General features: G+C 38.1%; 1 protein-coding gene across 7 annotated transcripts in view; it reads right to left on the reverse strand.

Moving 5' to 3' along the window:
* The window catches only part of ATRX (ATRX chromatin remodeler), an 84,758-nt gene continuing 71,432 nt past the window's right edge, over nt 1-13,326 (reverse strand). For all 7 annotated transcript variants that reach the window (XM_074601611.1, XM_074601610.1, XM_074601609.1 and 4 more), the window contains 5 exons: nt 7,282-7,431; nt 5,501-5,626; nt 4,474-4,569; nt 3,780-3,908; nt 1-2,956 (listed from right to left, as the gene is read on the reverse strand). In XM_074601611.1, the coding sequence (XP_074457712.1) occupies nt 2,678-2,956; nt 3,780-3,908; nt 4,474-4,569; nt 5,501-5,626; nt 7,282-7,431 (780 nt within the window). In that variant the 3' untranslated portion in view covers nt 1-2,677. The remainder of the gene's footprint in view (nt 2,957-3,779; nt 3,909-4,473; nt 4,570-5,500; nt 5,627-7,281; nt 7,432-13,326) is intronic.

A 13,326-nucleotide genomic window follows, 5' to 3' on the forward strand; every position in this document is an offset into this window, starting at 1 on the left:
GATGTATTTTGGTCACTTTATTAAATGAGATATTAAATAGTTTAAGTTTCAACTACTAAACAGCACTTTGAATGGTGAAAACACAGATAGTATATCGTCATACTTGAATGCTTCTTCTTTTTAAAAACACATTTCCAGTCCTTATATATATTACAAAACAGCCTTATAGGAAGAGGTGACACCTTTTCTATAGTACTTAAGATATTTAATACAGAACTGAAAAGCCATCTAATAGAAACAAAGGCAAGTCTTCACAGCTGTATGATTTCAGCAGCCAAAGCTGGTTGATGGACTGAAACATTACTATACAACTGGGACAAAACATATACAATATCACAATACTAAGCAAAAACGCTTTACATCCAAAGGAATAAACAGGTTACAAAATGTGGAGAATTTAGCAGGCAAAACTGTATTACAAGCAACATTTTTAATTGTCATCTTAAGCCATTTCACCTAGTTAAAACATCTAAAACAAATATAAAAATGAGCCTTTTATTATCTTATTGATGTATGTTCTGTCTTTAAATATTTGTTAAAGCTTGATGTTATACTCAAAGCACATTGTTATGCAGCTAAAATGTCAAGTGAGAAACATGTATGCAAAGTGGTCCGAGTTTTATTTCAATGCTTATCTCTGCTTTCTTCTTATGCGTTAGTCTCCTGTTATCCGCAGTTTTGTCCAGAATGAAAAAAAATGTGCCTTTAAATGTTGCCTAAAACTTCCACATTTAAGTCTTTTGAGTTACTGTAAAACTCCGCTGAACATTCCCAGGTTTGGTAGAAACTTATTTCTCTTATTCACGACACGTAGGAATATCGGTGTGAGTTGCCCAGAGTACATTTGCCTTCAAATGTTTGTCTCAAAGTCTCACATCTTGTTTCTTCTAGTGTGAATGCGTCTCTTTTTGCTCCCCTCCCCCCAGATTAAATTTAATTGTAGAGCTGGCAAAGCACTAGAACATACTGAGGTTCTTTTGCGGTATCTTGTAATAAAAGAGTCCAAGACAGCAACTTGTTAGCTGTTTTTGCAACAGATCAAACAAACTTTGTTCAGATCGCAAACCAAGTTTCAATCGCAAAATGAAGTATCGCGTAAGATTTGCATATTTAGATGCAAAAACCACTTGTCCATTCAGGGCAAGAACTCAAACTCCTGCAAGAAACCTTCCAGAAACCAAAACGCTTTCAGTTCATGTCAGCAAGTCAGAAGAGTCCAGCAACATCTGGAGCAAACGCCTCCATCCGCTCCTTTCTCCAGAGTTCTCTGAAGTCGATACACCGTTGCATCAAATGTTCCTGTCACTTACTTTTACCCCCAAATTATAAACTTTTTTTTTTTGGGGGGGTAGGGGGAAGAATCAACCAAGCTATATTCAAATAAAAGTCTTATTTGTATCTAATTAGACCTTCACAAGCACAAAAAGTGTGGGTAAAGAGAGTGCTAATGATATATAATAAACCAGAAATTTATCTCTGGTCTACATAAAAAAAAAAAACCAAACCAAAACAATCTCTTTGAGTACTAAATCATGTTCTCACACAAAAGAAAGGGAACGGGGAGGAGTGCATAACCAAAACTTATATCTAATAGAGAAAAAGTTATTTCACTGTTCTGGCAGCTCTGGAAGTGGCTACAGCACTTTCTTTGTATCGATTTTAAATCAGCAATGGTTCTGCCATTTTGAAGTTGTTCATATAGCAGGGTTTCACCCTGGCCACCATCACTATTTTAACCCCCAAAATACCAGGAATTTAATTTTCTTGGCCTGTCTCCCATTGCCGGCAATGGGAAAAGACAGTAGCACCAGCATTAAGGAGTTAACAGAAATGTGCTTTGTATTGGACTCTGCAAAGAGTAAATTAGCATGTGAGGGATAAACATCGCCAACTCTAAGATCACCATTTGTTATTCCGTCACATAAAACTGAAAATAAAAAATGGCAGAAGACTAGGGAAGAACAACCATCTTCCCCAAGTCACTAGTTAAGGCTGTACACACAGTTTCTGTGTAACTGCATGACTCGAGTTTCAGAGCAGTACTCCTCAAGAATATTGCACTTGATTCTGGTTCAAAGAGTATCTTCAGTTCCTGTGTTCCATTCAGCATAGATGATATAGTATGAGTCCAGACCTCAGTCAGAAGGAAACTAGACTATTTCTGTTTTACTATTCCCACTAATATAAAGAAATGGGTAAGCAGAAAAGTATTCCATAATTTGAGGAATCAACTCTAATCAAGAACTCAGCTGTTTACAATTCACGTATGGTATATACTGAAACATACAGACCTGCAGTCCTTCCTAAGCTTCTCAAATCTGATGACGGCTTCGCAGCTACTAAAAGCAAGCATAGGAGTTTAGACAGGAAACCTGTGGAGATGCTATTGTTACGGGAGGACTTGTTTTCACTGAAAACAACTTGTTATCTCCTGTACTCAACATATGTAAGAAGATTCTAGGCAACATCACTGACAACAGGGAAAACATCATGTCCTATTTAAACAAAGCTGAAACACTAATATGGAACATGGCATTTAAGGGGACAAACCAAACTATTCATTAATTTTTTTTAATTTTTTTTTTTTTTACAGTTGAGTTCTGTTAAGCCATTGATTCCTAAAAAAATAAAAGTTCTTTCTCTGATTTTAACAATCCTTTAGGCTTTTAGTGCAAAATCACATTGATTTCCCTTGGGAAGGCCCTGGATTTTTGCCTCTCATTGGGGGTGGTGCTCGTTGTAACGGCGGTGGCTGCATACCACCAGACACTGACTGATACATTCCTCTCATATCTATCTGTTGGTAGTTGGAAGGATTCATGATTAAATTTGGAGGCTTTGGCATCATGAGATGACTCATTGCTGCTTGCTGGTACGACATCTGCTGCTGTTGCTGCTGATTGTACTGCTGCTGTAGTCTTCTGTTCATCAGTATCCTCTGAACACAACTGATTAACTGTGAAGGGAAAGCAGAGCTGTTACAGCCGCTCGACCCCTCTCAATGCTGCAAGTATCAAGTTCAGAGTTAAAATCAATTCGTTAGGGATAGCGTGGCCCAAGGAAAAAAAGCACCATTGTTATCACCATCACTAATGTGATGGTATTCACAAGCTGATTACTGTAGAAACCATTTAGTAACACCATTTAGGGCTAAGTTCTCTTAACGACTTGCCTATTGTATTGCAGGCAGCATTAGTGCGCGTTACCATAGCAACTTACCTAATACTGGGAAATTATTCCCAGGTGTAAGTTACAACATTATTTGCCATTTATCGTCCCTTTGAAAGTCCTGCATGCAGACTGTCACTAAATGTTTGATTAAGAGAAAACTCTTCCCACTGACATCATCTGGGCAACCTTCAGATTTTGCAAAATAATTCTAAGCTAAAAAACCAGTACTTTCTAAGATCTGTGTTTTGTAAGTTGCTTTCTGAGCTCTGGGAATCAGCTTTCTCTTTAAGCCTCATGACCTTCAAGCAAACTCCTTCAACAGAAAAATTGGGCAAATATGCTTTTTTTTAAACGAACTTCTCATGGAGTCTCCTTCAATGAAGCTGAGCAATGCAATCTGACACACTGCAGAAGTCACCATCTCCTGACATTACGTCACATACACCGTTACACGATGTCAGCAAATGCTGACCCACAGAAACACACATTCTGTAAGTGCGTATTTATGTACCTAAACTTCTATTTTATGAACACACACATGCAAAGTCCATACTCAACATCCCAGTTCAAACACGGGCAGTTGATCAAATAAATATTAGATATTTTACCATCTGTTGTTTAGTAAGGACATCGTTATAGATGGCTTCTCGGCGCTTGACATCAAGCTCCTGGCTCGCCTGCCTGCTTAGTGCCAGGGCCTGTACTTGGCTCTCCGTGAGTGTCACGTTTTCTTTCCACTGAAAAGGAGAAAAAACAAAACCTTCTTGGCACTAGTCATTTTAACAAAATCATAATGGTAACCAAGGTCTTGCATTACATTCAGAGTTGCATCAAGAGTTAAAACACAGCCCAATTTCCAGTAAATGCAAAATTACACTTCACCAGAATCAGAAGTATGAGTTACTAGTTCTTCTAACTGCTAATTAAGGTAATACACCTTTAGATTACTAGGAGCAAGTTAGAAATGTGGCAGTCGAAGACAGATAGGTAAGGACAAGATACAGGAAATACATCTTATTTGTGTGTAATTATTATTCTTATTTGTAGAAAATCAGCATTTTCAGAGCATGGCAAATAATTATGGATCTAAACTGCTAGTCTTCTAAGTATTTATGTCATCTAGATACCACTAAGGGTTACTGCAAGCTGCAGGGATAAAGGTCAATACAAACTGGAAGTGATATTCATTAATAATGCAATTAACTAGCTAAATGATCATATACAATAGTAATTTATTCGCCTGATAACATTTAACATTTTCCCATCTCCTGATCTAAACCTACAGTTACCCATTTCACTCACTATGGTTGAAATGATGTCTTCAAGGGGCTGAATTCTTGCTGCAGTTACACTGTTGGTTGCTTCCACAACTTTCTCTCTTCCTTGATTAATAAGGTCCTGAGAAAACACCAGGAAATTAACTATAAAGCACAGATACAATGAACACATTTCTTTGCCAACCTTTTTACAAGTTTTCTTCATCTTTGCCTTATGTACCTAGACTTTAATTACTTTTTTCTCTCAATTTGTGCAAGTCAATGGGTCTAAGCTTCCCCACAACTGAAATTCAGCAGAGAGTAACTGAACAGCATGTATAAAACTGCCAATTTGTACAGTATTTATAGAAAACTATTTTTGTACCCAAAGGTTTTCAGATCATCACAGGAGCACTACATTTCTACTCAGGCACATTTTCTGTGATACTGACTTTGATGACGTTACAGTCTCAACTCATTCTACATGCTCAAGTTATTATCTGTTACGCTAAAATTATCTATTTTAGCATAATAGTGGCATATATTGTGTATTACTCCTCAGGTATATTCAACACAGGACCCCCTGATTTGCACACTTTGTCAGAGGTTCTTTAGCACAGACCCCTCACCAGACACGAGCAGGTATCGCAAGACAATTGTGCTTCAACTCCTGTTGTTTACAGCCTGGCATCTTACTAGGAAGAAACGCCTTCAGCTGCTTCAGCTGAGATGGCAAACCAAGAGCTGGGATAGCTGCGGAACTGCACATGCGTTCCTCTCTCCCATTCCTTCTCAGGCGGAAGACAGATGGAGGTAGAAAGCCAGATGTGGCAATTAATGTCTGCCAAAAATGTAGTTAATCTTCCAGAATCCTGAGATACTACATGGGTATAGGTTTATATGCATACAAGTTAGACTTCAATATAGCTACACACGCACAAAAAATGATTAAAAATAGGATACGATTACATAAATAGCAAGATATTTAAGAATGACATTTACCATTATTTGTGGCAGAAAAATACATGCTTACAGCAACACAGAGATGTTACACTACTCGGATTGCTACTTACCTCCAGCTGTTGATTACTCATTGCTGACAGAGCGCCCAAATTGAAAGGAATATATGGTGTTTGAGAGTTGAAATTTGTGGGAAGCATATTGGTCCCAGTTGGCATGTTGAAACGCATAGTCAAGCCCTTAAAAAACACAAAATGCACTTAATTTGAATAACACTGACAATTCACGGTCTTCTATATTAACCCACGAACTAGCATAGGCAGACGCATCAGCCCTCAGAGAAGGTTACAAGCACCGTAGACTGCACATGAAGGCTGACCTAGCTCAGTAAACTGGAGATCCTTTCCAAACCTCCATTCAAAAGGACATTTCAATCACAGAGGAACCTAAGTTCTAGCCTTGAGTAATACAGGAATTTAGCTTAATTATAATATTTTTGGTATCCTAAGAAAAAAAAATGACCAAGGCTTATTAGTATATCTTAGAGTTGTTTAAGATGCTTTTTTTATACTGCAAACTCACTACTTAATGTTGAGTTTGACCTGCCTGTAATCAAATTTTGAAGAAGTGAAATGCACAGTTTATTAGCAGGAATATAAAGCTCATCTCCCATTTGGGTTTCTCATTGGTCGATTTCAGTGCTTATTATACTATATCTTCCTATTTCTTCACCCTCACAAAACCTTCTCCCAATATTCTGTCCAGTTCTGGGCTCCCCGGTTCAAGAAGGACAGGGAACTGCTGGAGAGGGTGCAGCAAAGGGCTACCCAGATGATTAGGGGACTGGAACATCTCTCTTATGAAGAAAGGCTGAGGGATTTTAGTCTCTTCAGTCTGGAAAAAAGAAGACTGAGTGGGGACCTTATCAACACTTATAAATACTTAAAGGGTGGGTGTCAGGAGGATGGGACCAGGCTCTTTTCAGTGGTGCCCAGTGACAGGACAAGAGGTAATGGGCACAAACTTGAGCATAGGAAGTTCCACCTAAACATGAGGAGGAACTTCTTTCCTGTGAGGGTGGCAGAGCACTGGGACAGGCTGCCCAGAGAGGTGGTGGAGTCTCCAAGTCCGGAGACATTCAAAGCCCGCCTGGACGCATTCCTGTGCAACCTGCTCTAGGTGACCCTGCTCTGGCAGGGGTTTGGACTAGATGATCTCCAGAGGTCCCTTCCAACCCTATGATTCTGTGATTCTATTCCATTTCATTTGTCACTTGTTCACTCAGGATGGCCAGTGGCAATTTATACATCCACTTTTTGTACTTTCAGATTACTGATCAGATCTGAATACCAAACTTTGCCTTTCCAGGAATTTTCTGCTATTAGACTCCGGTTGCACCAAGTTATCATATTGCTTTTACAGCAAAAAAAATCCCAAACCTGTAGCCAATTTACAATTTTCTTCATTCTACTACCTGCTTAAATATCAAATAAACAATACACAAGGAACAACAGAAAAAAAAAGCAAGCTTTTAGGCCCTTTCTGGCAGATGCTTATATATTTGTGGGATCATGGCAAAAAATTCTGAAATCAATTGTATACCTTTAATGGAGCTAGATATTTCCCTCAAATGGTAAAAGAGAGGTACTACACAGGACACCAGTTGAGTTTTATTATGAAATAGAAAAATCTGTATGTGTGTAAAAGGAAAAAAACATCGGAAGAGCAAACGAGACACGGTATCTCAATTTTCCATATGTCAAAGTTTGCTTTACATATCCATTTCTTGGCCTATAAGAAAATTAACTTCCCCAAAACAAACTGAAAAGTTAAGTGGTACTTAAATCTGGAAAGGTTATTTTCATATATGTAAACCTGATACAGATAGCTTTACCTTCTTTTCTGCTTCATATTCTGCCCATGCTGCCTTCCTTTCTTCTTCAGTGAGTTCTTCTTCCTCCTTATGGTCCAGGAGTGAATCATGTTCGTGATATCCAACTATATACTCTTTATTAATTTGAAGCAATTCTGCTAGAATTGTATCCTGTTCAAATGAAGAGATGATAAAATGAGAAGTCACTCAGTAGCTCTACTCTATTTACTCTCTGTGCATGCCTGACTTTCACCCAATTTCACAAATAGCAGCTCAGAGCACTTCACAGCAAAACAAAATTTAAAAATAATTTAAAAGTACAATTTTCCTCAGAGGGAGGGTAATGGATTAACAATCTGTTACAGAGACGACAGTCCAATCACTTAATGAACCACAGGAATGCACTCAGATTCCACAACAATAAATGCAGTTTAAGAACCTAAAAAGAACGGAATGTGCCCAATGATTTTTCCTTTGCTTAGGCTGGATACCTGAGAGGACCCATCAATAATCTGTATCTGTAATATACAAAGAGCACCTCTACTGGATTTAAAACACTAAGTAGCACTTTGGTCCATCAACTGTCCATCCGCATCCAGCAGAAAAGGCTGCTTTCTTAAAACTGTTAAGATACATGTCGAGATAAATAGTTCCCCACCCATCTGCACTAAGAAAGGTCAAATCACTGCTCTGAACCAGATTTGATCAGCAGGTTGCAATTTAGACCTCTGTATGCCACCGTATCCCTAATGCTTAATTGCTTTTACGGTTAACCAAAATATTTAGTGTTCTTTAAAATGGCAAACTATTGTGAAAGTTTTGTTGACAGGCATACTAACATTTTATATGCATATATCTATATTTTCATTTTTTGTATATATATGTATATATAAAAGAAAGCTCCAATATACCTCAGCATTCAGTCTAAGATATCTAATACAAAAAATTATACATAAAACCTATTAATGTTTTTTGAAATTACAAGTTACCAACATGTTGAGTATTTCCTAGGTAAAGTAAAAACGAAGCAGCTGCTAACTAAAATATTAAGTTGCTGACATCCTTGTCCGGACTACAGATGCCACATTATGATAGATCATTTTCTCAATTAAAAAGTGATATAAAAGCAGATAGAGGAAATGAATGTAAAAAGTGGTATTTCAAGGCAGGTAGTAATGGTTTTGCAATCCTCATTCTCACTGAGTCAACATTCCAGTCTCCACAGTTTTTCTCTTTATGTTAAAATAAAAGTAATGCTGCAAAAGATGAAGAAAAACGCGCTCTATAAGACTCTTAAAAACTGCTCATGTGGCACTACAGGAGTCCCCTTTTGGAGATAATTATTGAACATGGTGGGTGTTTTTAAATGCACTTGTATCACTGATGAGCTTTCTGAATTAAGACAGCTCCAATATACTTTAGCATTGAGTCTAAGATTCATAATACAAAAAAAATTATCTCACTGAACTTTTGAACTACTCCTGAAATGAATTCCAGGGAATATACTAAATATACTTTCTGCAGTAGAATTCTATCAATACCTACAGACCCACTCCACATCAAGCCCTTATTCCGCTCAGCTTTTGTGCAAATGGAAATATAAACCTGTCCTACCCTGACATTTTACTATCAACGACTGGAAAGAACGGCTTGCACCCACAAGCAAACAGATTTTTGCAACAACACTGGGATCTGCATGTGGAAGTCCTGACTGGTGGTTTTGTCACAACAGTTACAGAAGGTTGGTTGTTTCTGTGTGTGTTTAAAACTCAAATTATGTTAACCAATGACATAAGCTAGTCTTTGTTTCATCCTTCTACTATCTGGTCTCCCTACATTTGAATCAATGCTTTCTTTGCCAGCTCCTCAACAAAATATTCAACTTCATATCTGCATAACTAATGGGCACAAGGAACAAATAATGGTATTTTTGGGGTGGTGGGAGAGAAAGGGATGCAGTAATAGGATATGACGAAAACATCTAGAGGAAGTGGGTGAAGAAGTCGGGAAGATATTACAAAAGTAAGCTAACACGATTAAAGTGCTCTCAGCATACCGTAGCTGTACATCAGTGTGAGGAGGGTTCCTGGACATGCATATGCATTAATTTCCATGGTAACACTATTATTGAAAACAATACTGGAATATAATCCACACTCACTTAGCCAACACAGTCTTCAAAATGTGGTTTAAATTACAACCAACTGTGTGTTTGCTTTTCTTTGTTTAAACTTTATTTTGCATTAACGATAGAGCTCGAAAACTGGGATTTGGAACATGCTGCTGTTTAGTTTGTTTAATTGTACAATTGAAAAAATAATAAATTCACCTTAGACACAAAAAAAATCATTAGAATAAGCATTCCTTTTTACTTGTTTAGCTTGTTGGTAGAACAGTGATTATCAGTTGGTTTATAAGCCTTAAGATGAAATCCTGGTAATGAATGAAAAAACGAAGAGATAATAAAAAAGTTTTGAATTTTAAAAAAAGGTTTTGTCTTTTTAAAATCCTGATGGAAAATAAATGCTATGGAGAGATAAATGTATTACAAAGGAAATCTTCCATGAAGGAATGTGAGTTATGTTGTAATTCATAAACAAGTTTTTCCTCAACCAGTTGAGCATTTAACACCAAGGTTAAAAATAAAAATAAATTTAAATAAGCAGCAAATTCTTCTGATTCTGAAATCAACAGCCTTCCAAAATTCACAGAACTGTCCTTTAGTACAGAACTACAGTAAAACACATGCCCTGGCTATGTCCTGAGGTAGTATAAAATAATGATATGCTGTATCCAACCGAATCTGAACTATTATTTTAATCTGCTTTTCCAATCTGCGTTATATGACCTCAACTAAGCCAAGTTTTCATTTCACATAAAACTGTGAGTGCGACCCTAATCCACTGAACACACTGATCTGGGGAAGAATAAGCAAGGAACAGAGGGGGCAACAGTGCCAGCTCCAAGGGACACGCGGCACTCCCCCATTTCGTCTTTGTCCAGCTCCCACCTCACACACATTGCTCTGAAATACGTACTGCACCGGCCAAGGTAAGGCACAACTATTGCACATATCACCGAGTCCGGCTATCAGTATTTGTCGTGAAAAAACTTTTTCCCATTAGCTACCTATCAGCCAAGTCTGCCCCAGTATACAATCCTTCAGGAGCCAAGTGTTAAGAGTCTGAGAACCTACTTAAAAAGACCCCAAAACAACAGCCCAGTCACAAATCACATTGATTTAAAAACAGACTCCAGATCCACTGTTAAATTCATGGCAAAGTAAAACAGAACACCCAAAATGCAATCAATACATTAAACAGAATTTGCTCACTTTACACCAACTTTCCCTCTTAATTGCTACTCTACAGAAATAATAACAAAACCTGCTTATGCCTTTCATCTGTGTTAGATAATGAGTCACTACATTTGCATAAAGATCATCGCCTAGATACAGTAATTATTTCTAAACTTAAATACAGCAAACTTGACCAAGTGATTACTCCCTCTTAAGATACCTGTTACACCTTTTTTGAACTATATTCCTAAAGCAGTCCTTTCCGGCTCTGCAGGGATAGCGGATGAATGAAATCAAGCACTGGAAGTTAAGACTAATTTAATAATTCATGTGAACAAGATTCATAACAAAAATATTCTGTTAAAACCAAGTGTTTACATTGTTCAAAACCCAGAAGCTGTTTCAGAGGGGTAAGGGCAGAGAACGGCACGATGAAGTTAGCACAAGATGCATATTTCCCCCCAAGAACCACACGCTCTGGCTCCTCGGCAACCCAAAGGTCTTGTTCTGACCGCAAAGGGCAGAAAACTGCTGCAAAAATTAAAGTTTGACATGAAACTTTGATAAGTTTCCAGGAAAACTACATACTGCACATTTGCTGTGTGACTTTTTATATAAAATAGCAACACTCAACATCTTCTCGCCCCCAACAACACTTTCTAAGAAAACCGGTCTTTGACTGAAACTTGGATTATTGCAAAACCAAAATTCTCAAGGATGTATTTTAAAAATCAAATAGTATTTGTTTCTTCACTCACATAACGGCTTTACTCCTGACTTTTAAAACAATATAGAATGAATTCTCCTAACTCATTAAAAGCAAAAGAGTTAAAAAACTTTTTTTTTTTTCCCCTCCCTTACATCAGAAAGTTAAGCGTGTTAAAACTGGGAACTAGGAGTTACAAGAAGAACCCTAAAGCCCATCTCTGAATCACTCCTCCTCAACATACTCAACTCCCGGCTGTATTCCTAAAGAACCTTCCTACGATGGGGTGTTGCTGCAGTCCCAAAGTTCTCCGACAGACATCCAGTAGAAAACCTATTATCCCTCCAGGTTTTTCCACATTCATGCTCAGACAGCTGGAGAAAAGACAGAAAACATTTCACCTAATTCCTATTCAGAATTCCCTCTGAAAAGCACGCTTGGAAGGGTTCTGTTCTAAAACGCACATTTTCAAACATCCTTCTAACCCTGTTCTGAGGAATCTGTTCTTTCAGAGCCTAGTGTATCTCCACTGGACACTTTTAGTATATTTACAAGTTTTTACTGTGCATTTCACACGGGCGCTAAGGATTACAAAGGTAATCCCTTACCTTACCGTCTGCACAACAGTGAAATTACAGAGTGAGATCACTGTTGAACAGACTATGCTTTGAAGATGTAAGCGGGGCCTGAAGACAAAGAGAGAGAATTACACACAAAACCTGTACAAGGCAGAACCAAAGCCTTCTTTCAGCCTAAATGCCTATTTTGCTTTGCTGGTAATTATAAAGGAACAGCTCAGGCTTTGTAAGCAAGGGGCAGCCAGCTCAATGATGGAAGGGTAATACATGTAAAGTTTTCGTGGTCTTTGTTTCGAGCTGAGAGCTGCAGAGATCAGGTTGGGTGTGCTGAACTCACCGTGAACAAAGCTTCGGAACCTCATGCAACATGATCTTAAAGAAAATTTTAATCTCCAAATGCCGTGTAATGAATCGATGTTACAATAAAGTGTTTTCATAAGTCTTTTTAATCAACTTTTTAAAGAAATACTATGAGTGTGTTGTTAAATTCATTTAATTTTTAAGAAGTTTTACAATTACTAAGCTAAATCATGCATCTCTGCTAAAATACACTGAAATAAGGAATAGTTAACTTTCTGAATGAATAACCTTAAACAATTTAGAGAATAACATCCACCGCAATACTTCCTACAGCTGATACTTGCTTTTGATTGCTTATGTAGGATTTTAGAGAATTGGATAGACCAAAAAGAGAATACAAAATAAAACATAAAAGTTAAACTTACGGTATCATAAATAAGGTATGAGCCACAATTCAATTAAACCGGTCACAGGAATCAAGGAGGGAGTCACTGCAACTACTGGACTAGCTTGGTTTTTTTGTGCAAAGCAAGCACCCAATTTTGGACAAAATGAAAACAAAATACCCCAACCAGCTGAGCTTCACAGGGAAGACAAATGCAGGCAAAAATAATTTAAAAAAATAAGGGGTATCATCAAAATAGTAAACATAAGTACCAAATGAAACTAAGTTCTCTGATATAAATTCCTCTGTGACAGTCTACTAGCTTGGCGCTAAGCGCCATTCATCCAGGCAAGGCAGGTCAATGCCGGCTCAGCAGAGAAGTCGCCCTAAACATGACTATTCACTTGGCGTTTCCCTGGCTGAACCACCCACGACTCAATCACAGCAACTTGCCACTCGGGCATATTTGATGGCCTTGAAGTTGTCACCACAACTATACCAGGGACAGAGGAACACACAGGGTACCGTGCGTGCAGCAGGCTGCTCTGCCCGCCAGCGCAACACGTGCCCCCGGAGTTATGTGCTCCTTCCTACGACACTTCACACCTGCAGCTCCCAACTCCCGCAGGAGCCGAGGGAACTCGGCATCCAGCATGATTCTTATGTGCTATCAAGACTAATTCAGGGGGACAAAGACAGGGAAAGAGTATTTGGGGGTTAATGTAGCTTCCCACATTTTGTGAGGCTATCAGGAATGCAAAGCCCTGCTTTCAACAAATAAATACACAAACTGCTAAAA

This window comes from Larus michahellis, chromosome 9 (assembly GCF_964199755.1).
Source record: "Larus michahellis chromosome 9, bLarMic1.1, whole genome shotgun sequence".
In the NCBI taxonomy this organism is placed as follows: domain Eukaryota; kingdom Metazoa; phylum Chordata; class Aves; order Charadriiformes; family Laridae; genus Larus; species Larus michahellis.